At 42.5% G+C, this 25,006-nt stretch overlaps 1 protein-coding gene across 2 annotated transcripts in view; it reads right to left on the bottom strand.

Annotated features, from left to right (window-relative positions):
• The window catches only part of SPTBN1 (spectrin beta, non-erythrocytic 1), a 94,950-nt gene that overhangs the window by 33,148 nt on the left and 36,796 nt on the right, over positions 1 to 25,006 (bottom strand). For both annotated transcript variants that reach the window (XM_009950345.2, XM_009950346.2), the window contains exons 2-16: positions 20,910 to 21,061; positions 15,589 to 15,762; positions 14,273 to 14,364; positions 13,041 to 13,121; positions 12,100 to 12,215; positions 10,926 to 11,038; positions 10,150 to 10,337; positions 9,018 to 9,135; positions 7,489 to 7,647; positions 6,565 to 6,867; positions 5,590 to 5,743; positions 4,025 to 4,895; positions 3,733 to 3,870; positions 2,335 to 3,091; positions 1,881 to 2,083 (exon numbers count right to left, since the gene is read on the bottom strand). In XM_009950345.2, the coding sequence (XP_009948647.1) occupies positions 1,881 to 2,083; positions 2,335 to 3,091; positions 3,733 to 3,870; positions 4,025 to 4,895; positions 5,590 to 5,743; positions 6,565 to 6,867; positions 7,489 to 7,647; positions 9,018 to 9,135; positions 10,150 to 10,337; positions 10,926 to 11,038; positions 12,100 to 12,215; positions 13,041 to 13,121; positions 14,273 to 14,364; positions 15,589 to 15,762; positions 20,910 to 21,061 (3,619 nt within the window). The remainder of the gene's footprint in view (positions 1 to 1,880; positions 2,084 to 2,334; positions 3,092 to 3,732; positions 3,871 to 4,024; positions 4,896 to 5,589; positions 5,744 to 6,564; positions 6,868 to 7,488; positions 7,648 to 9,017; positions 9,136 to 10,149; positions 10,338 to 10,925; positions 11,039 to 12,099; positions 12,216 to 13,040; positions 13,122 to 14,272; positions 14,365 to 15,588; positions 15,763 to 20,909; positions 21,062 to 25,006) is intronic.

Genomic DNA, 25,006 nt, shown 5'->3' with positions numbered 1-25,006 from the left:
CTATTAACAATACTAAAAACTACAAAGAGCTCCATATGGGAAGTATGGAGCCACTGCACATATTTGTACTTGTTTGTTTTGGTCCTTTGTTATACATCCAGGTGGAGCTTGGTTGGGAGAGCAATTTTTTGTAAAACCAAAGAGGCTTCCTTTGCTACCACTCCCACTACACCCAGCCCTAAGGCTTTGTTCTTGAGGCTTATCAGCCTTACAGACCAAGAGAGCAATCACACGGATATCCTGAATAGCAGTGCACCGGATGGTTTTTGCAGTGCTCTGCATAAATAGCTTTGGAATTGAGGAAACAGGTTGGAAAAAAGTGGGCTTAAAAAAATACAGTCTCTAGGACTTGCCTGCCATTCAGAGGAGGAACTTCAGCACACACACATCCCACAGCCAGGAAGGCCCAGGTGTCCAGCTGGGGTGCCACAGGACAATGGTGACACAGAGGAGTAGCTGCACAGAGGGGAAACAGTCACCAGAGCACCACAGCCAGGGCAGCAGGAACCTCTCTGCAGAGCACGCAGGACACGGCCTGAAGGTGTCTCCCACTCCAGCCACCTCAGGGCTGCAAGAAGCAGCCGACCATTTGCTACTATATCCTTGGATGCTATCTTTTAATATTCCAAAAGTTGCAGAAAGACAACAGCTGACCAGAAGGCCAGGATCAAGTCATCCTGCTTTCCTAAGTGGATGGGAAAACTTAGAGCAGAGGACACAAAGTCAGAGAGGCTAAATAAGAAAAATTAATTTCCTAGCTTTCACCTTTACTTTGCTTTCATATAATCTCCTCCTTCCTGGCCTTTGCAGATTCTCACTGGGATCTACAGAGAGCCAAGCTGGTTAGAGAGAGAATGAAAAAGTGAGGTATCCTTGGGGTTAGCTTGTCAGAGGGCTCAGAGGCCCTCAGCAAGCTCTTGGAACAGAAACATCTGCCCTTCTTGAAGCCATGAGCCACAGCTAAAGCAGGCACATACATAGTGGGACGTATTTGCCAAAACAGGAAAAGCACAACATTTTCTGAACTACTTCAATTCAGTTTCTCCTTGGAGATAAAGACATCTGGATAACTCTGAGCTTACTGGCTGTGGGAGGATGCAAGTCTGATAGAAGGGTCGTCAGTAACATTTGACATAAAAGGTCTGTATGAGCCTACTGCTGTGTTCTGATACTCGTGATTGAAAAGTGCCTTGAAAGACTCCGCTATTTTTCAAACCAAAAGCAGAAAGAACCACAAATCATAGCCATCAAAACCGAACATTTGGTTTTCAAAGAAAAATAAACTCTTAATGTTCTATAGCATCCATGCCACAACTAAAGAGACAAAAGACTTGTTCCAGGATGAAAGGCACATTTGTACCAATGCTTCCTAATCTGATTTCAGAAGGGCCAGACAAGTTGGAAAAGGCGATCAAAGCCAAGCGGGTGGGGTAGATACAATTCCAATTACACTCTTGAAGAGCCACATTCCTTCCTCAGAGGAAGGACAGGAATACATGATTATAATTAAATCAGCTACGAGGTAGCAGAGGAAACTAAGACTTGTGGAACCAGGTATATAGCAAACTGCTACAGCTCCCACCGTAATATAAAGTCTGTACTCCAAGAATTATATAGCAACACTCATATAGCCAAATTCTGGGTAGTGAGCTCATTACCTAGTAAGCCTCTACAAAACGGGAGAGGTATTATTTAATTAAGATTAGCCTGGCACATTTTTGAAACATTACAGTTCCTATTTTTGCACAGCACAAAGAAAACAGTCTGCAACAGACGTTTTCTAACATGTTACTTTGCCTTTGGATTCTGGTAAAAGGTCATCTCTCAGAGAACAGAATTAAAGTATGAACAGCTATATCCCACCATCATTCTGACCTTACCTGTCATCAATAGAGTCCACTTTCTCTTGGATTTTGTCAGAGTTAATGTTCCCATCACTAACTAGCCTCCTGCCAGTCTCTACAACTGCATTGATCTTTTCTTCATTGGCATCCATTGTGGTCATGAAATCTTCCTGTTTCTTAATAGCAGCTTCTGCTCCTTCCAAGGTAGTGGGCATTTCTGTGTGCGCCAGAACATACTCCTGTGATTGAAGCATAAATCAGAGAGATAGAAGTATTACATTCAGGCTATACTGTCTGCTCCAACAACAGATTCAGCACATATGAAAACAAATGTCTCCCAAGAATGGTTAGAAGTAAAATATAAAAAGCCAATTATAGTTAAAAAAGTGCAATTTATCTGTTTGTAGCTCTCCTGCCACGTGATCTCATTTGTTTGCTGTACATGGTGCCAACCTGTAGAAACTAAATAAGCTGTATCTTGACCACTTGCCTGGTTATTAAGAAATGCTTCTGCTTGCTTGGTATCTCTGAGAAACAGCTGGTAGGCATGAGACTGGGAAAGGAGATTTTGCCTGTTCTCCCACATTTTGTGAAGCTCATTCCATCCAGTGTCCAAAGCTTGTAGACGCTGACGTAAGAACATGTACTGAGCGTCAGTTTGCCCTTGTGTCACCATCTCACCCATGTCCCTCATTTTCTGATAATCTTCCTCATAATTGTTGATTTCATTCTTAATATTCTCATGCTGAGTGAGCAGCTTCTCAGCCTCTGTCAGTGTGTTTGGCATATCTTCGGATGCAATTGCAGTCTGCGTTCTGGATAGCCAAGACTGGAAGTCATCCAGATCTCTCAGGAACTGCTGCAGTTTGCTTGCCTCTCCAAGGGACTCTTCTCGGTTCTTCAGGGTGGTCTTCATTTCTTCCCATACATCATTGATTTCTGCGAGCCGTGAAAGGATAGCCTGTGCCTGGTCAGGATGCTCCGACTCCAACTTTTCTGCCTCTTTTTGTAGGTCACTTAGCTTGGCTTCAATGGCTACCAGGTCACGTTCCATGCCCGTCAGCTTCCTCTGCAGGGCCATCACTCCAGCTAGATCATTACCCAGATCTTGTGTGGATTCAATCACTTTGGTCTTTTCCCTGATCCAGGATTTGGTTTCATTACATTCAAGATGGTAGTTCTGGATACTCAGAGCAGAGAGCAGAGCATCCTTCTTCCTGTCTACCAGTTCTCTGAACTGGCTCCATCTGAAATTTGTGAGGAGAGAAAAGTAGAGAAATTGAGATTCGTGTATAATGACAGAAAAGGATATGGTAACGTTGCTGAGAGAGCAGCTGCTCACATTAGCTTGGTAAGCCATGAAATAACCTAACTATTCATGGTTTTTCAGTCCTTCCCACATCATCAATAGTTTTAGCAAAACAACCATTAACCAAGCTATGGCGCATATTAGAATATGACAAGTACCAGCAACACTGAGTCCTTAAAAGTACAATTTTTCCTCAAGTGAAAAATTGCTAGTTACACCTAATTTTCACACTCAATGTACTCTCTTGGTTTATTTTGAAGCCAAAAAATGAGTGAGTTTACACAAAATTATACTGGTTTCTTTTTTATCATAATAGTCATTACAGTAAATTTCCAGCTCTCAAATCAAGGTACTAATACACTCAGGACCTGATTGAAGTCAATAGCAAAATTCTACCTGTTAATTAAAATATTTGAAAGACACAGTTCTTTTTCCTTCTGAAGCTTTAAAGGCCTACCTTGAAGATACTTCAGGTACCAGTATCAGAATATCTTAAAAAACACATACAAGGAACACAAATGATTGCACTGCATTTATTTCAGCCAGCGTCATGTTCCTAAGCATGAGGCCTTCACTTACCTTGTGTTGAGCTTATCTTGCTGTGCTTTGATCTCCTTCTCACTTGGATGGCCGCTGTGCATTAGCTGTCTGGCAATTTGGTTCACTACTGCAACACGGGATGCCTGATTGTTCATTTCTGGTTCTAAGCTTTCAAATCTGGCGGGGGGGGGTGGGGGGTGGGGGTGGGAATAAACAAAAAAAGATCACATAGGCATTACAGAATCTGAGTCACAGGCAAGCTGAAAAATCAGGCTGCTGTAAAAAAACGTTCACCCAGTATTCCCAAACTTCCTGGTAAAGGCATTCTCACCTGTGCTGGATCACTTCCAGGTCCTCCAGCTTCTCTGGAATCTGCATATTATTCAGCCACTTCTCCTTTTCATCAATCCAAAGCTCACAAGCATCTGCCTCACTGAACATCTTATAAAGAGCAAGGGTATCCTGCAAGGCCTGTTTACGCAGCCGTGTCAGCTCAGCAACCTCTTTGTATCTCTCCTCTATTCCGGACAATCTGCCTTGCACATCTGGAGATCCAGCGTGTTCCTGCGGCAGAGCCTTTGCTTGTTCGTGAAGTGAGTCGATGGTTGGCCGGTAGCTTGCAATCTCCTCAGCCACATCTTTGTGTTTCTTGACCAAGGACTGAGTGGAATACTCATCGTGGCCAACATCATTGCTGGAGACAATTTTGAGGATGTCCAACATCCATGCATCAATGTCATCAGCATCAGCCTGGAATTGGTGAAGGAGAGAGGCTTCCTCCAGACGCTTCTTCCTAATGGCAGATAACTGTTCCAAGTTAGCCCACTGCTCCCGGATATCCTTAATTCTTTCTCTGATTTTCTCAGACCCAAAATGTTCCTCCACAATCATATCTTCACCTTCTTTTATCGCCTGCTGAAAGTGGCCACTACGACCACTCATTTCGTCTTCAAATGCCTTATGTTTACTCAAGAGACGGACAACACTGGTTAGGTCCTTCCCGTAGTCATCAGATGACAGGATCTGTTCCTTCTCCCTGATCCAACCTTCTTCTTCAGCCATTTCCCAGAAGAATTTCCAGAGGCGGCGGGACTCTTCCAAGCGGGCCCGGCGTTCGGCTGCGAGCTGGCACAGCTCTTGGTAACAGAACTCCATGTGAGCGACACGGTCCCTGATAACCTGCGGGTCACACGGTTTGTAACCTGTTCAGACAGAGAATGTACATTACAACTGGGACTGATTCATGTTCATCTCTACAGCTGGGGCATACACAGAGTTCTTAACTCCTGTTTGTTCCATCTACGAAGTGTACTAAAAGAATCAAGTTAAGTCTCCTGAAAGTGAGCCTGAACTACTCAAGCTCCACCATACAATAACACAGATCAGGAAAAAATGTTCTTTGCATAAAGACAAAAAAAAAAAACCCTGAAAGATATTCAGGATTGGTTTCAGCAAAACAAAATTCACTACTCCAGATTTATATCGGCTTCATACACACAACTGCACAAAATGAAGGTCATTCACTCTAGTTAATGACACTGGTTTAGTGGAATTGCTTTTATTTTGCATAAATTTGGACAGTATTAGACTGGGTCAAATAATTAGTATTGTTTGCATTAGAAACACAGAACGGGGAATTGATGGCAACTACTACAAATTTACAGCAGCTGCTGGTTATAAGTGTGACATCCCATGCAAAACAATGCCACAATAAATTCTTGAGCAGGTACCTGGACAAACTAATCATTGACACAGCGAGTAAAAAAGGAACAAAGGAAGCTGGATTCTCTTGTTCCGGTGCTGAATTTAACCTAATGCACCTTGCAGAACTAACGAGGCTTATAGATAACTTCATACATAATTAAGACAAAGAAGGACGTGTTGGCTGCTGGTTACCTTCTCCATCAGTGGCAAACTTCTGAGCAGATGCGTTGACCCCTCTCACTCTCTCAGCCTGAATAGCAATGTCAGCTTCCACAAGAGCATGCTTCTGCAACAGGTCTTCGACTCCTAACAAATGTTTGCCATAGTCTTGAGACAGCAGAAGCACCTGATAAAAACGTAAAAGACAAGTAAAATGGGCTGAAGGCCATATACCGTTTGTTTCTTAATGACAGCAGGCACTACACTGCTCTCTGTTGTTACATGGATTCAAGTCCAGAGAAATAGCAGGTCCATAAGGAGAGCTATTTCAAATGTAGAGAGACATGGTTGATATGAATTTGAGCCAGTATTCTTAAAATCCCTGGCAACCATGAAAAACTTGGCTGCTCTTTAACGCAGTTGAAGTCTAGGATGATGAGAAGCTAAGTTAGCTCAGAAGGACCAGTGAAAAGCACTCAGTCCAGGTGCTGCAAGCTGCCACTGAGCTACATCCATCTTCCTTTGCTCCAACAGCTTCCAAGTTCTACTGGCTAATGGACAAGAACAAAGTCATGGTCCTCTCCCTTCCCACATACCAGGAGAACAGATAGGAAGAAATTCATGCTTTTTAAAGCACAGAGGTGAAGAGGTGACTTGTTCCCCATGTAAATTATGATGAGGAGAGATTATTTAATTCCCTTTCACCAAAACCACCATCCTTACTTACCCAAGCACTGTGACCAAAGCCTCTGGCCCTTATGAGAGGCATGAAGCTGAAAAGTGTCTTTTTATAGGAGTGAACTTGTTCTTTTTCCTTACTTGTTTTTGATCTTTGTGTTCAAAAAATCATTATAACATATAAGAAATTTGTTCTCTGCTTTTGAATGTTGACCTTCTGCATTTGTCTATTAAACCAGAGGGGCATAATGAATCTTAAAAATTCACAAAAAAGGACATCTACACCTCTCCAGAATATTTGATCTACGTTCTCACATGGCTAACATCTACCTTCATCTCATCCATCCAGTCCATAATGTACAGCATTTCCTGGAAAATCTTTTGCAGACCAAGATTCATCTCCAGCCGCTGTCTCCGTGCCCTGAGCAGCTCCAGGAGATACTCCCACAGGCGTATAACATTGTCCTTTCTCGCAGTAATACGTTTGATATCGTGGTAATTTTCAGTCTCAAGCTCCTTCGCAACCGCAACCACGGCCTGGACTCGTTCTTCATACGCTGCAATGTCTGTTTCAATGGCCTCGTGCTTCTTTGTTGCGGCCTCTACTGCTGGAAGGTCAAAACCAAAATTATCCTGTAAAGACAGAGATGCTTCTTCAGTAGTGGCTACTGAGGAGAAAAGCCCTACTGCTCAAACTCTTAACATGATTTCTGATCATGCAGAGCACACTTGTTAGCAAATCTAGGATCTCAAAATGCTCTGAAAAGTCTTCTTTAATAAAATCAGTTACCTCTGATAACCAGAGAACCACTGATAAAATCAGAGATATCATTTATGACCTTTGGGGGAAGCATCATGGTGGCCATCAGAATTAAGCTGGGGTTTCAGATTTTTTTAAAAGTCATCTCTAATATTAAAACCCAAAATTAATTCCTGAGCTAATTCCACTGAATTGACCAAACTATGTAGATAAAGAAAATACTGATTGTGGCTACATATTTCCACACCAGTATCTCCTGAGTACAGACTGATAGATTCAAGGAAGGAATATCCCAATGCATTCAAGATAGGACATACAGTACATGCACATATATGCTAAATATACATTTTCACACATGTACAACAAATATAAATATACATAGATTAAGTAAAATATGAGGCATAGGGGAAGGAATGTTCTCTTTGCAAAAAACGTATCCTATAATTACTCATGGGAATCATTTTAGTCACACAGACAATTTCTGAAAGCAGCACCTGAGAAACGAGACGTTGATTTTCACTCAGCCAAGTTTCTCTCATAGCTGCCTTGCGATCAAATCTGCGTGCAAGTTGTTCCAGTTTCTCTTGTCTGATGAGCTCATTTCGCAGTGCCAGTTCTCTTTCATGTTCAGCTTTTTCCAGTCTTTCCCAGGCCTGAAGACGTGGGGAAAAAAACATGCATCTTCTAAACACACATTCTTATAGGATTATGGCAAACCACGTCTTCTTTGTATGAAATCAGGACTGAAGTCACCACAGCCAAGTTTCACAAAACTGGCCCATTTATTTATATGCCAATAAATCTGGTTTGTATTGGCTCGCCTTACACCTTGTCTGCTAATGTAAGCACATGACTTCAAATTTGTTCTCAATTCATTCACTCATTTTCTGAGCAAGGTGTATAAGATTTGTTTACCTCAGATGAATTTTCTCAAGTTCATTTGGTTTTTGCCTCCAACAAAGTCTAAGCAAACCACCTGGCTTGAATGTGTAAGAGAGTATTAGGTTAAAAAAAAAAAAATCTCCTGAGCGCTACTCCCAAATAAGCAGATTCTATCTTCCTCCTTTAGGAAATGAGAATTAGAGATTCATGCCCTCTCACCTCTAAAATCAACATGCAATTGTTATTCTTTCTTACGTCCACTTTGGAAAAGAAAACAACTGCAGAATTCAGTTACTTTTGGTGCATACAAGTCTTTTTTTATCCCCAAAGCCAAAAGTTATTCACATTCATGACACTAATATTTCAAAAATAAAACATCTTAGAAGCATGTTGAAAGCCAGCTAATCACCTCTCAGATCTTCTTACAAACAACAAAAATACCCACAATTAAACACAAACCTCCCTAGATTCTTCTAAATCCTAACAGATGTGAAATTGCCTGAAACCCAAGTATTTTAGGCATTCACAGGCACAGGGGCTTAATGCAAACAGGAGAGCTGTACAGTTTACTGCTCTCTAGGATGCAGGCCGAGGCCAGGGACACCCACAACAGCTGCTCTGGGACTGCCAAGCATGATCAAACACAAACGAGAAAAGCTCACAGTTTTACGTTGCTTGTTATCCTCAAGAGCTTGTCAGCTCTGCTGCTGTTCTGCCAGCTGCACCAGCATCCAAAATAGCTGCATAAACCCTGACAGGGAACCCACAAGATCGGTCATGGCGCTTCCTTCACTCTCCCACACCGCAGGCAGTGGGGCAAACGGGGAGGGCTGCAATACCTAAACATTGTTGCCACTGTCTGTCGATTAACAGCAGGACCACGGAAGACCAAGGCAGGGCCACTAGACTCATAACCAGAATCACTGAGTGCAGATCTCACAGATGCTGAAGATACCCAGGGACTCGATTCAGATTAGTGAGTCCGAGCTACAAGAAAAGGTCACCCCACCTTGCCCACCCCTTATGGTCCCCCACGTCAAGGCTGGAGACAGCAAATGTGTTTCTTCCCAGTGTAGTGAGAGAGAGACTGAAAGAAAACAACAAAATCCTGAGTCGCACAGGAGGAGCTGTCTCAGTTTACCTTGTTAATGTCAGAGATGAGTTTGCCCTCCCTTGGCATGTACACTTTCTGATTGTTGGCTCTCATTTTGCTTTGGATGGTAAAAAGCAGCACTTCCAGGTTTCCTTTTTCTGTAAATCTAAACAAAATTTTGCAAAAGAATTGAGGTACAATAAAGCTTTCATTGCTACCAAGGTATTATAAAGCACTTCCTTAAAATACTGACGTTACAAAAGGAGCATTCAGAAAAACCCCTCCATCTTGTGTGAAAGCTGGAAGCAATTGAAATAGCCCACGCATCCCCCAGAACCAGTTGGGTCAAACAGCAAAAGAAACTTCACAGAAGTCAGTTGTCTTTGTGTTTAGATTTAACCCTGCTTGGGGGACAGAAGACTACATTTTTTTTATTCTACTATGTCCATTGCCCTGGTTTACGCTAACAACTCAAGAAATGAAAATTTTATTTAAAGCCCATTGCAGTCAATGAACTCTTCCCACTGTTTTCCCTGAGTTGTACGCCTGGGAAATAAACAAATTCCACAGGCACTAGGGAACAGACCACAATTTTAGAAGATGTCTGAATACTCTGCGATGTTTTGGATTGTGATTATTATCCAACAGAACTTATATTAGACAAAAATAATAAACAGATCTGATATTGTAATGCTAAAAGAAACTTTACAGAAGTAAGTTGCACAGTTTTGCTTATATCAGTTTTAGTAAGCACAGCTATGGTTTACAAAGCCAGACAGACTTCCTCTTGATTTTGGATAACCAGCAAGACACTTTTAATAGCAGTGTACTGGTATTATACACCGCTAGCAAGCATGACTGGCGGTATTACTATATTAATGTGGTATGCTATTACCCCTCCTAAGGCCAGCATCTCAGCGAAGCGACAGCTTCCAGGACTGAGATCCTGCAGGCGACACACTTTTGTTTTTGTTATTATCTGCACATTGAATAGCATAAAGCAAACAGGCCCCGAGTAATAATGATGAGTGCCAATTCGAAATATGATACCTGGGTTTGTTCAGAAAAATAAATTCTTAAGCTAAGATTAAAATTACTTGGATGTGTTTGCTTTTAAAAATATCAATGATTGACTAAACAAAACAAGACCACTGTTGTTTTAAGCAAAGATTAGAATTACTTGGGTGGTTTCTCTACTGTGCGGTAAGTGTTGAATGCCTGTAGCTGCTGCTGCACACCAACTAGCGAGTTGGCAAATTTGCGATTGTTGAGGATGATAATGGTTTGCTCAATCCACTCAAGAAGGTCAGAAGCCAGCGATTCGTATTTTTCAATCATTTTCTCCGTTTCAATGGCATTGTCAAGCACCTGCAACAAGCAGCACAACATAACATGAGTAACAAGGGCAGCGCTCGTCAGTCGTTTAAATCCAACAAGCTGCATAAAAGAAACTGTTGGGAAGACTTGACTTATGAATCAGACCACTCACTCCTGAGCACAAGAGCAGCTGAGATCCCTGAGGAATGAGGGCTTTGCAATTTTTAGCAGGGAATTCCCATGATCCCACAGCAATACAGGGACAGAGCTGAGGCGCACAAAAGGATTCATGTTCAGTCTGCCAGCTGTAAAGATGGTGGCAGCTTTGCCAAAGGGCAGAGAATGACTGCACATTTTTTAAATGAGGGACTTTTCTGGACTCCAGAAGAGATGTGAGGACCAGTTAATGAGAAAGGAAAAGCAGCACTGATGCAAAATTAACAAGCGAAAATAAAACATCAGCCAAATATTTTCTAATAGGAGGCAGCTGGAAATTAACTACTCCTCACAGTCATATGGGAATATTTAACATTCAAAACATGTTCAAAAGCAAAACTCAAAACTACCATACAGTGGACTCTTAAAGAATCAGAAAGATTTCAACTGCTTTATAACAATTTATGATTTGAACTTGCAAACCTTTCCGATACGTTTTCCTTCAACAGCTAAAGCTTTCATCTTGGAGAAGTAGTGGTAATATGTCACCACATAGGTGATGATTGACTTCTCATCAGGGTGATCAACGCTGATATCTGCAAACCAAACAAGAGTTGACTTAGCATACTGAGGGGGCATGGGTTAGTATAACAAAGCCAATAATGCAAGAAGGATGCATTTAAGAGTCAGAGATGGGCTCAGTAGCAGTTCAGCTCCTATGACTTATGTCCTAATCAGAAATAAATTCAGGAGCTTTGGACTGGTTCTGAATTACTTGCTGTAGTACAGTATTGAACTCTCACTAAGAAGTGCTGCTTTATCCCTTTGTTGTAGTGCAGATTGTGGTTAAAGCATGGATCTGTGGGCTCGGAGCCTTTGGGTCTTGGAGTCAGGCTCCAGACTTTGCCGCAGCTTGTGCACGGCCAAAATAACTTCTCTAGTGTCTGTGTGAGTTGACAGAACTACTGTTAATTGAGAATGTTGATGCTGTATCAGTATTTGGAGAGAGGAATTAAAAAATAATTATATGTCTGTCCAGGCAAATCTTCTGAGAGATACAGACGGAAAACAAATCACTTCCTTTCCTGCATCAATTCTGAGGCACTGGAAAATATGCAAGAAACTCACCCAAACAGATAGCCTCTATTTGCCCTATGACAAGAAAGTTTCTTGTCCTAGCATCGTGAGCACACCTTCCAATACACATGGGCACGCACACTCTCATGAAAGCATAGGCTAAAACTCACTGACAGTCTGTGAAAGAAGCTATCTGCTGAAATCCACATCACTCATTTTCCAGCTCACAGAAAATGTTTCTCAGAGCAGATCATAAGCATGCCTCTAACTGGAATGATTTTATGTATACATGGCCAAGTCCAGTGATCTTGTCAGATGGGGGAAAATAAACACAGGATTAAAAGCTCCGGTGCTAGCACCGCTTAGTCTTCTGCAGGAGACATCTTGCACTCTCTCCTTCCCTCTCTGGCTGTACCACCAGGTGAGTCAGCAGCATCCAGCTGCTCTTCACACAAAAAGCTATCACAAAGCTGTGCCCTGCACAAGGAGCAGTGAGAGAAAAGAGCCCACAAAGAGCTGATGTAATCACTTGAAGCTACGATTCAAGTAATAAAAGTGCTGAAACTGTAGGAATTCTTACCCTCAGGGTCCAGGAGCTTAGTAAGACCAAGGTGTTGCTCTGCAAGGTTAAAAGCATTCTGCAGATTGTAGTGTGCATTTGATTTCTTCAGCTTGTCAAAATCAATCAGATCAGGCCTAGACAGGATGGAAAATTCTTTAGATTTCCCAAAGAACAGTGCAGCCACCCTTAAATGAACAAATGAGCTAAAATCTGCAATCCTCAGAAAATCTGGTCCCTCATGCTGCCAAGGTTTTGCTTGACCAGCAGCCCTGTGCATTTCAACAGCAGTACTAAAGGAATTAAAGCAATGCCTAGCACATGCCATGGCAGAACCTAGCCCATGGCAAAAAAAGGAGGATAGCTTAACAACGCTAAAGGTGATCCTGGAGAAGAAAGGAACAAAGTTGTGGTCATGCAGTCTCTCCTCACACCCACACAGGCGTGCAAGCTGTCCCAATAACTTCAACTGAGCTTGCCATTGAGCAGCAACCCCAGCCACCTCAAAGTCTAGCACCAGATTTTGCCATCGATTTTGCCATCGCTGTGCAGCGATTTCTTTCCCCTCCAGGCTGCTGGACATTGTGTGTCATGTCCTCCTCCCGCCCCTGGATTCTAGATGACCAGACCAAATCATCAGTTACTCAATAAGGTACAAGAATTTTTCTTCCAAACTGGTCAGTCACAAACCAAAACAATCACGTGTATAAATTATTCTCTTGAAACCAAATGCAACCTGTTTGGACTTGTGATATGAGAAGCTGTTGCCCAGATGAGCTCACAGTGACTGCAAGAGCTGTACAGCTCTAAAGCAAGGGAAGTTGCTGTAAAACTCTCAGCAATTCTTCAACTTACTCCTCTCCACAGATTTTAAAATCAAGCTGTAAGATAACTGCAAAATCCAGTGCACACTGCAACAGTCCAAGCTTTCAAAATCCATAAAGCCATTTACCCACACATACCTGTGCTTATGTATTAGTGCATTGAAAGCCATCCCATCCCTCCAGCTTGTTGTGAAGTTGTGAATGTTGACATTGGGGTAACTGGCAGAACAAAAAACAAAGAGAGCGCAGTCAATATAGCAGCCCGGCTGCAGCTCTGCACACTCTAGTCACTAAAAGCTGGCTGCAGGAGTGACACATTAATCGTATATCTAAGGGTGGGATATTACCATCCCATGACGGACGAGCTATCATCACAACCGTTCCCTAATCAGAGACTGACACCAGAGGTAAGTGCACCTTATTTACTCTTGTAAACCCCGCAGAACTGATACGTGCTCCAGAGAAAGGCTCTAAATGAACTCTGAAGTAATCATGTGAAGCTATGATTTTATAACTTGCCGCCCAACCTGCAGCCTGTGAGGTTTCAAACCCCTACAGGTCTAAGGCCTGCTCCCAATTTAGCTGCTGGCAAAGAATAATTTTCAGGTACTCAAAATATCAACTTCAAGAGAAGAGCAAAAACAGCTGGAGGAACAGAGAGGAGTACAACCTAATAGCCACAGGTGCCACAGGAGCAGCGATCCATTAAGTTTCCCTTGAAATTGTCTGCTGTCGCAGGGCATCGTCAAGGACTGACCCTAGTCACTGTCTGACTTCTAAACAAAGCACATACGATAGCCATCTTTGTGCCCCACAGGTACACAGACACAAAATTAATTTGTTTGGTGACCTGGACATTTTGCAAGTGTCCAAAAATTTCCGGCTGCTCGCAAACCACTTTCACAAGAGTTCTTGGAAGGAGAAGACTAAGTACCACTAGAATAACGCCGAAGTGCCCCAAGCAATCACAGGGACATCCAAGTTTCATGGGGAATACATACCGAATCTCTATAAATGGATATCTATTTATGCAAGAAGGTTACTGTCAGACAAAGACATTTTGGAAATATTTCCATATATACAGAACAAGGGAAAAGTTGGTGGCAAACATCTGAAGCATGATTATTTCTTCAGAATAGAGTGAAAAAGAGTCAGCATATTACTGTACATTCATGGACTATATCAGATTGGTATGTTCATCACACAGCATTAATACGATAAATTCACAATTTTCTGTCTTGTAAACATTAATTCACTTCTCTTGGTTGAATCCATTTACAGAGAGATATATGTTTGCCGATTTAAATTATGTCAATGAAAACTCAAAATGCTGTAAGAGCTTTAGAGATAATCACTTAATCCACACTCACCCAGCTGTCTTCATCTGGCACCACAAAAGCAAAGCATCTTTAGCAGATTTCTTCTCCTTGTTGTCCTCAGTTTCAACACTGATATCTTGGATCTAAAATTAACATAGGTGGTTTAAATATTTCTCTGAGAAAACACATTGTTTGCCTTTTTTGAAAAGATGAAAGTAATTATATCAGAGTATAAATAGTAAAGGAAATCTACGATGACAGGCAGGGTGGAAGCAAGTGAATGGTTTTGCTCACTTAAGAGCATTCATGTCAAAAAGAAAGCTTCATCTGCCCTTATTTTACTGGAGAATTACTCTTTAGTCCATTGACAAAACAGTTTAAACTTCATGAGAAAGTTTATTTCCAACTGTCATGGCAAACCCTGCCCTATACAGCACTACGGTTTCATTCTGCGAGGTGTCTCCCAGAGGATACTGAGCACATCCAGGAGCCCAGGGAGTGCAGCAGGTATGAGTCCTCCTGAGGGGATCTACAGGGAAAAGACGACCAGGAGTTTCACAGCAGCAAACAATTTTAGAACTTCAAGCCCTTAGCAGCATCACAACTATATATTCCAGATTCTAGGCTGTTATCCAGTTTTTAAAAAGAGGAAAAAGAAAACAAGGAGGGAAAAAAGGAAACCACTTTTTACTCCATATGGACAAATACGTCTTATTTTATGGATACAGTTCACTGTTTAAAAAGGAGTATTGTCGCTTCAGTAACGTTCCACTGCTGTCACTGAAGTTAGGCAGGAAAACACTAAGCAACATCAAAATTAAGAGAATGTTAAATTTATTAAATATTTATTACTATGTTATTTACTGTGAATTACATATTTATTACATACATTTATTATCCTTTCTCCAAAGCGACTTTCCAATCTTTTGTAATTCAGAGCAAAGACCAACGCACAACTTACTGGAAAACAAGAAATCTCAGCCTTTAGCTGGGACACTAAAACAATTCCTGTGGGCACCCTTAATCCGCTTCAGAGCAAAGTCAGCCAGGTCAACGCTAACCACCACTGGGGGCAGCATTTCCTCCTGCGTCTGCAAGAGCCCATAGGTCTGTGACTCGAGCTTCATATTCATTAGCAATTTAAAAATAAAACCATGTGACTCTCCACACAGGAAACTCCCATTGGCTGCCACTACAGATCAGCCGCACCATGAAGATTAATTTATCCTCTCCCCTTAGCTCTGGAGCATGTACTACCAGACACTAAACACTTTTCACTCAGAGGGCCTGGGAGCACTCCACTCTTAAAAATCAAAATGAAGGATATTACAAACAAGTGTGGATAACTCAAATGTCTTTATCTTTACCTGGAATCTCAGGATAATAGTCCAAATAAGGCCAAGTGTCAGCCTGTGATTCCCATCCACAATATCATGAGATCCCATGTTTTCTAGGTGCACTCTTTGCTCTTTCAGGAACTGGAGGGCTTTATCAACATTCTCCAGGCAATGGATGCGCATCCTTCCCTTAGTTGGTTTAGGCTAGAGGGTAGAAGGGAGAAGAAAAACAGGTATTACTATAGATGGAAGGGAAAAAAGTGCTTGCCAACTATTCAGCCCAGGCAGGTGAGCTCACCATGTTGCCCATTCCCAGCCAGCAATACCGTACGCGTTTGTTCTTCCAATTCAATGGACAAAACCACTTCTTGCATCTTACAAGGATAACAGTTGCACGTGTCAAACCAGTGGTGGACACAGCAACGTCCTAGACCTGAGCCGCACACACTGGGTACCTATTTAATTTGCATTTTAAAGTATTTTGCCTGCTTACTTCCTTCATGTTTTCTGTCTGGTATATATTTTGCCTGTTTACTTCCTTCATTTATTCTGTCTAGTATATTCATTTACTAGCTGAAAGAAACTATTTTGTTAAGTTCAAGCCATGCCTGTTACATTTTCCCAAGACGCTTTTTTCTCCAGTACAAGTTCTCCCATATTTAAAAGAAGATTCTGCAAGATAAAGATATGAAACAAGCTGATAACTGGCATTCACATGCAATAGAGGGAACAGGTAATGAATGCTGCAGAGAGAATCTGTACATACAGATAGATATACACTCTCCAAAAAGGCAGCTGAGATTTGCACCATAAACTACTCAATAAAATCCCTTGAGAAAGAAATGCCATTGCTTTTTTTTTGGTCAGTTAAAGTAGAATAAATAGTATAAAAATATCAGAAGAGATTTATTCCAAACCATTTCTTCATAGGAAAAGAAAGTAAAAACAATAATAAAAAAGTCAGCCACGCCAACATAACACAATTTTATGAAGGCCCAGTACAAACGAAAAAAGTCATGAATATATTAACAGCATGTTAACTGAATAAAATTAAAGCAACTTTGTTCTGCAGATAAGGATTACAGCTGAATAGCCTGTTCAGTGCTCACCGAGATGTCACCAAAGGTACTCAGCCAAACTACTAATTGACATAATTTCCTTGTTTTCTGCAGTGAATGTAATTAACTGGCCATGGAAACAGCTCAGGCAAAATCCTCACCTCAGACTGCATTCAAGGGGAGGAGTTTCAGCCAGAGCCGTGTTTGTCCATACAAACAGCAGCCTGTATAACAGTGCATCATAAAGATGAAACACTTGCTAGAAAGATGCCCTTCGGGATATGCAAACCCCCAAGGTCATTAGTTTCGCTTCAGCTTTCAGTTAGAACGGTTCTCCTCCAGAGGCCGGGTAATGATGCAGAGAAAGTCAACACACAACTCCCAGCAAGGGCGAAAATTTCCAGGAACCTGCCACTGCTTTGGGTATAAAGGTCCCTCTGAAGAGGCACAAATCACATGTACACCGTATGCATATACCATACACCCCAAATGCTGCCAGTGCAGGGTGAAAAGCCATAGCAGGAGCAAGAGTGAGGTTACATGGTTGGCTGAAACGAACTGGAGATCCCTTGCTGTCAGCAGGGACAATCCGGGATCCATCCTTTTGTTGGTTACCATCAGTCACACAGGAGTGTGGCAAGCTGGACCACAGGTTTAATTTAATCTTGCAAAATACAGGTAGGAAGGCTGTTCCCAGGGCGGGAGAGGGAGCGCCCAGCTGCGGGGGAAGGCAGCAGCCCACAACTCGCTCCAGCCCATTGCCACACCTGAGAGTCGAGATCAGCTTTACAAGGTGTGCTCAATTCTATGGTGATGTTCCAAAAACACAGGAGCGACTGTGACTGTGACCATTTCTGAGCAGCAGTGGCAGACCTGAATTTGTCCCCTTTGCCTTAATGCAGCCCTTCTCACCTACCTAAGCAGTAACTGCATTACCTCTAATGCCTCAGGTTACTGAGCAGAAAATGTTTTTTTATAAGCTCCTTTTCTGCTCTCAGAAGCTCCAGCACCAAGGTGACAGAGCTAATACCATTCATAATAGATGTTTTGTTTAGTTGCTGAGACCGTCTGCTCCCACCCACACTCTGTACAACAACATACTCTCCATTAAGAATCCAGGAAACATAACCTTAAGGTTATTGGCAGGATTTTTTCTCCCAGAAACACAATGACTGCACATGAAGAAGCAGAGCACAAACGGTAATCCTGAACAGGACACTGCTCCCCATAGAGCAGGAGCAGGCTGACGTATTTCCCTATTGGGGCTGTAACAGCTTATTAGCAGCAGCATCTAGGGCTCTTCAAACTATGATATATCAATGGTCCAAGAAGGCACTTCAAATTGCTGCATGGACGAGAATGACAGTGTCACTTGGCCAAAAAAAAAACCAAACTTGGTCACCCTGAGAAGACAGAAGGTTCAATTTTTCTGTCCCTCTGCACCTGCAGGCCACATAGTTTTACCCACCGTTCTGCAACAAAAAGAGGAAGAGGCATCCGAGTCCAGTTTGTACAAGGTGTGGCTGCGATTGCCACACTCTCCTGCACAGCCTCAAGTTGAGACATAGTGAGATGTAACTTACACCTTCACTGCGCTAACACAGATCCAGATATTAACCAGAGGGAAAGACAGCATGCTGAATGCATAGTTTGTTGTATTTATTGAAACTTAAGAGTCTTCACATGCACATTATCAGGAAAATGTTTTCCATTTAAAAATCTTTCCTTTTCCAAAAGAAAATATGACAGAACTCACTACAGAGAATCTGCTCTAAACAGTCTGACCTTTGAGCATCCAGGAATTGTAAGGAATTTACTAATCCTTTATACAGTTACGGAAGAAACTGAGCCAAATGCTTAATTTTATGCTGAAAACAATTCTCAGCTTTATTTTTCTGTTTGGGAGAAGCTGGTTAACAGCGTGTGCGAACAAAATTACAACTGTCTTTTCATACTGCCTGGATTCTTTTCCGCTTTGCTCGGTGACACTATCGCATGCTATCACTTTCTTTCCAAATACTGTGCTGTACAGAGGATCTTATGTAGTAAGGTTTGGACTGAACAGTAGGATTAGGAATCAAGCTGAACAAACACAGGGAGATGTAAATGTTGTCTTTATTGGACGTTCTCCTTTTGAGTTTCTCCAACGCACCTTCAAGGACTCTGAGTTTTCATCATCAAAAATCACAACAGCTGTTGAAAAATGCAGGGTTTGTGCAAATGAGGCTGGAGGTCTTACACAGGGCAAAGAGCAGTCCTGCTTCCCTGATTAGTATCCTAAATCCTGGACTCTGCTCCACTGGCATATGGCTCCAGTTCCAGAATCTGAATCCCAGTTTCAAAAGAGAGAAAACAGTTCCTGTTTGTTCTACTGCTTTGGTAAACACACCATATTAAAATAATTACCTACGCTAGTTTCTGCATTTGTTTATTGCTTTCTTACCAACTGATGTTTCTCATCTTGATTTTAAGCTTTCTGCATAAGATACTGCCTTTAGATTTCTGCTGGGTGTCATGGAGATACCAGAACCTAGCCAATATAGTTAAAAGAAATTCCAAAAGGCTGGGAAACACCAGCAAGTGGATATTATGTGCTGATCCTCCTGGAATATTTTCAGTGCGTGTAACTGTCTCAAGGTTTAACGCACTGCATTTATCAGCATTTCTGTTTGCTGAGGAAGGTGTGGTGGAATGTACCGTTCAAACAGACTGCTGTCCTCCATCCTGAGATAACAAAGCAACAAAAAGAATTTACGGTGCTGCAGGCAGCAGCCAATGCGGTATGCAAACGATGATGCAAGTGCAGATCCAGCAGCCTCACCGGGTGGCTCCTGCACCCTCCCCACCCGAACAGCTGTGTAAGCTCTGTTTGTATTTTTCAAAACCTGGAGTGAAAAATGGAAATGGAACATGCAGCAAGAGTCATGCGACTGCTCTGAGCTTCGCCGCTGCTATTTGACACTGAAAGTGAAATCTTGGCAGGCAGATATGCAGAACTAAACAGAGGTGGCACAGCTGCTGCCTGAATCCTCAAATAATGGGGCATGTTGGTCTCAGTTATTCCTGTATGAGTAACATCTGCTACCTGCAGTGAACACATCAAACCTAATTACCTCACTGCAGTGAGAGGAACATGTTTTGTGCAAACTGTAGTTGACAAACATTGAGATTAGTTACCTCCATCCACACAGGGTACTTCTATGCACATCAGTTTCCTCACAGATGCATTTGGAAATCTTCCTCTCTTGCCTTACTGTACAGACACTACACTGTGGGCCATATGTTCAATTCATTAACCAGAGTCTTAAGCCATGGAGCTTCCATTAATAGGAGTGCTTGATGACAAGTGATTACACAGTCACAACCTCATGTAGCCTTAGGTCTTAGCTAAAGACCCGTATTTCTTTGAAAAGATTGCTTTAAATTAGGTAGTTAAGAACATAGCTATCATTTAAGGAACTGAAGGAAAACCTAATACCCAGCTATTTCCTGACACCCAGTTTTCCTGTCATGCAGCAGCACTTTGGACTACAGGGATTTCCTTACTCACCACTCCCTTGTGCTGGCATCAAGAGGACTCTCATCATACCCAAAGAAAGAATTTGCCCCATTTATTTCAATTCATTTTAGGTATTCCTCTAACCAAAGAAAATCCAAGCCTTATCTATCCTAGTGAAACCAAGCATGCCCAGAAGCATTCCTGAGCAGTGGGGTGCAGTTAACACCAAGGCTAAAACTGCTCCAATGCTTCCCAGGGTGGACTTGGCCCTCTCCAACCAGCTGTCCTCCACAACCCCCAGCACACTCCAGGGGAGGGAGAAGGGATGTTCCAGGCCTGAGGCTGGCAGGAAGCCTGCACACAGCCACCTGCATCCAGCGGCTGCGTTTGCTAGCACAGAAACAGGCCAGCTGGCCACTGTGCCCAGGAACATTCCTCAGCACATCAAATTCACCATTACTGAGACTGTCTAAGGGGCTGGAGAACATTTAGTGCTCTGCATCTGTCACATTCAGGAGCAAGCAGTATGCTTCTGGAAGCACTCAGCATCTCACCAGCCACGACCCTTTGAAGGAGACTTCCTTTGATTCCTACTGAAACCAAGAGGAAGATATTTTAATAGTGTCTAAATCCAGCTGAAGCAACAGACTTCTTTTTTTCCTTTAATATGTAAAAAGACATTTGCAGTGCTGAACCCTGAGTATTCAGTCTTGCTGTACGTCAGCTGAGCCAAGGATTCGCCAAAAAAACACGCGAAACCAAAACAAAACCCCCACATTATTATAAACACTTACAAGTCTCTCTCCTGAAAGAACTTCCAGAAGTTTGATGAGCATCCTTCCATCGCGAAGGTCAGTGTACAAATCTGTAATTCTGCATGATACGCGTGCCAAGTGGGAATTAACCCACTTTGTGAAAGTCTTCTTCTGAACTGCCTCACGTTCATCTGTTAAGAAAATGACACAATGTTACTCAAAATACATCACCATATACGTACTTACATAAAAATGTGATGTTCAAACGTGTCTAATATTAAATGAAAGGTATGGCTTCTCTTCTTAGCACAATCATGGAAGAAACTGTGGCTTCTCACTGAAAATCCACCTTTCTTCCTATTTTATGACATTTCCTAATGTCAGTGGAAATTTCACTAAGTTACGATCTATGGAATAATTCCGAACCATAGATTAACTATAGATTGCAGGCTTACTTGCTGCTCAGAGAAGCAGCTTTCTCAAGGTGTAAAGAGGTCTGTTGTAGAGCTACAATGTAAAAAGCCACTTTGGACTCAACAAACTGTCCAGTAATTTGATCACGTTATCTTCCACCACTGGAAGAACAGGCCAACTTCTGCTCTCGAATACACGCACAAATCCACAACAGATCCCCTAAAATACCAGAAGTCACTTTGGATTAAGATAGGTACAAAAGAGAGCAGTGACCAAAGCTTCCCATTTACTTTATTCCCTTCTCATTACAGTATTTGCAGATTGAACCTTTGTGACCATATTTACACAACGTCAAGATGAACTTTTCCATAACTGCATGTTTGAAATAGACTTGCATTTATTTAAAAACATAGAAAATTCCACCTTCCCTTCCCAGAGTCTTTCACAATTGTTTATACACAAAAACACTGGCTACGAGAGCTCTCTTAATGCACAAGCTCACTACAGTCCACATTAATTCATAAACTCCTGAACAGCTATCTGCCAAGCTGAGAACTCTCAGACAGAAAATGTTATACATCTTTGTGGTTAAATTCTTTTGCCAAGGACTTTGGAAGAAGCCCTTCCTTGTTAGCGAAAAGTCATTTCACTGAGCTGAGAACTACTACAGACCAAATCTGTCAAAATACAGGTGCTCAAACTTGGACCCAAGTCCATAATTAGACATATGAATGAAAGTGGTTTGCTTTTCCAAGCAGCTGAGCACCTAAGCCTCCCATCGGTCTCTTTAAAGTTGTTGGCATGTTCAGAAACAGGACATGAAGACTGGTAAATCCTAAACCAAAACGTAACATGTCCAGCTCTGAAAACTTGCGAGTACATTGTCTGAAACACAGAAAACGTTAATGATGGTGCAGATCAACACAGAGTTTATATCTGACTGCCCAGGGTTTCAGTGGATGCTGTCCTTCAAACAGAAGGACGTGCCCCCTTCCCGCAGAACCGCATGGTGCATGGTCCCAGCACGTTCATAACCAGTTACAGCCTCCACACCCACTACTCTAGGCGGTCCTGCTCTGGCAGGGGGGTTGGACTAGATGATCTTTCGAGGTTCCTCCCAAAAGCCTCATCTTGGTGACAAGGAACAATAAAGAAGCTGAGGCTGAAGGGGATAGAGAGTTGGGAAACAAGTAAAAGAAAAAAAAGACAGTAAGAGAAGAGATCATACAGTAGAATGGTGGCAGGGAAGAGGAATCTGACAAGTAGTGGGAGAGTAGACCAGCACTTCAGTGGCAGTTTGCCCAATTACATAAACCACACCCTAAGATTTCAGTTCCTCCCATCTATTTCTGAATTTATTCTTCCTACCGATGTGGCAGGACGTGACCAAAGCTAATACACTGAAACTGTCCCACTTGTAACAGCTTTTACCTACCTGTAAGGTGTGAAATTCAAACAACGGGGCTTGGAAAGATGAAAAAGGTGGGGTTTGTGATAAAACTGCAATGTGCTGTCAATAAATTGACAGTTGCGATACTCTCATTTGTCCTCACTCTGTATGAAGCAGACCATGGCTAGGATAGACGAAGCAAACAGGAAATCGGCAATAACTGTGGCTTGGTTTCCAGTGCACCCAGAGGAGCCAACTGCAGTTTCTTAAAAGCAGCGGTGTGTGCCCCTCCCACTGCCCAAACCTCAGCCCCCCACTCTGCCCCAGTCCCCACCAGTGCCACTGTCAGAACTGCCCAGGGTCAGCAGCACGGGGCTCCCCTCTGCAGCTTTAGTGAGCACTGTGCAAACAAGAGACTGATTAGAAAGCCCAAACCTTGGCACAGGAAGGCAATACGAGAAAAAAAAAAATTATCTTTGCAGTCAAGCGCTGCAGTGTCTCCTAACTGCGTTGCAATTCATACCAGTGGTGTAACAACACAGCTTGTTCAATCTTGGACCAAAGAAGAAAAAACTCAACACATCTGACTCGTGGAAATAGTCGCCTATCCCAGTAGTGATTTAAATATAGTGTCTACTAACCTTAAGTAGATATTTTATGAACTATTTATAGCAAGTTCCTAGGAATATTATATCCGCATATCTGCTTGTCTAGTAACCTATGCTTTTAGTTTAAGTGGTTTTTTTTAATTAGTCATAAAAGAAAAACCTTGCAATAGTTGGTGGTTTTTAAAGAAAATTCCAACAGAAATTACCACATGTCCCTTCACCAGCTTGAACAAGCCCCAAAACAGCTCATCAAGTTTGTTATTTAATCACTGTAGTCTCTACACAGCAGCACAACATTCAGAGATCCCTGTGGTTACATTTATTCTGAAGAGAAACATGGACAAACAGGATCCTAAAAATAGTTGGATACAGAAAATATTATGTAAAACAATAAAGCTATTAAATACCATCATGAAGCCATCCATTAAAAGAAAACTTTGGTCAAAAGTTATGGTTATCAACAGTTGTCCCAATCTGGGATCATGATAAAAGTAATAGGTGGGAAAAGAACATCCATGTGGTTTTACTAAAAGAAGATGAAGGGTCAGAGCATAATTTTGAACATACTAAAGACATGATGTGGGAAATACAGTGACATGCCATGTCAGGTTGTGAAAACTTTGGTTCCGTTGTATTAACTGACACCAGCTTAGGAACTTCTGTTGTTGAAAGCAAGTCAAAGGAAGTCAACAGATCAGCTGGCTCCAGGCAGCCCTTTCAGGAGTGGGAAGATGGGTCCCTCCTGCAGACAGCACTGACATGGCCCAGGGGTCACCCTCCCAAAAAGGCCTCCCCATCCCAGCATGACTGGTCGCCCTAAAAGAGAATGGGAAAGTGCATTATTTAGGCAGTGGGGATTCAGGGAAAAAACTCTGAGAAAATCCCAGTGACCCCTTTCCTTCTGTATTGCCTCAGCATCCTTAAAAGCAGCAAATTATCAGTGATGGAGAGGACAGGAACACAGCATACCGTCCCTCCCCGCCTAGGTGGAGGCCCTCCATAGCTGATGCTTGGTGCCGTTACTTGTGTTTTCTTTAGCTTAGTTCAAAGGCAGTCGCTGCCTCTCCCCTTCTGTCTTCCCATTTCCCCTTTCTCACTCACTGTGGTCCTCGATTTCCTGTTTACAGCAAAAGGCTGAAGGGCTGGGTTGGTTTTTCTGGCTCTTCACCTCCGCACCCGTCCTGTACTCACTCGTCTTCACTCCTCTCACCTGATCCCCACCCATCCTCTGCAGCGCTGTCCTCCTCCCTGCTCACCCCAACAGATAAAAATAGTGTGAAAATCTCTACCAAGACCACAGCTGTGATGGTTTCAGCACAAACTCCACATGCTGAGCCTACTGTCAGCTCTTCACAGTGTCTGAGCAACTTCATTGCTGTAGCTGTTAATGGTTTTTCATTTTCCTCCCATCTCTCTGACTTACGGCAACAACGGCCAAAAGCAGTGAGATCCCCGGCTGTTTGGGTGCAGCCTCCAGCCCCGTGGGAAAACCCTGTGGCACCACGCAGAAGCCAGGCCCCCACCTGCTCATTGCCAGCTTTTGGGGACAACCGGCAATGTATCTCAGAAAACTGCCACTGGAGAGACACAGCAGCTCTTTCAGTCTCCTAATGGGCTGGTCATCCAGGAAGGCCACTCTTTATCATGCGCTTGGCACGGGCAGAGCGCAGCTCTCTAATTCCATGCTGACACTATTAGCAATGGAAAGATCAGAAGGGAGAAGC

The sequence above is a fragment of the Leptosomus discolor genome, chromosome 2 (genome assembly GCF_034619465.1).
Source record: "Leptosomus discolor isolate bLepDis1 chromosome 2, bLepDis1.hap2, whole genome shotgun sequence".
NCBI classification, from domain to species: domain Eukaryota; kingdom Metazoa; phylum Chordata; class Aves; order Leptosomiformes; family Leptosomidae; genus Leptosomus; species Leptosomus discolor.
The sequence above is the reverse complement of the archived record's forward strand: the minus strand, read 5'-3'. Positions and strand labels throughout refer to the sequence as shown.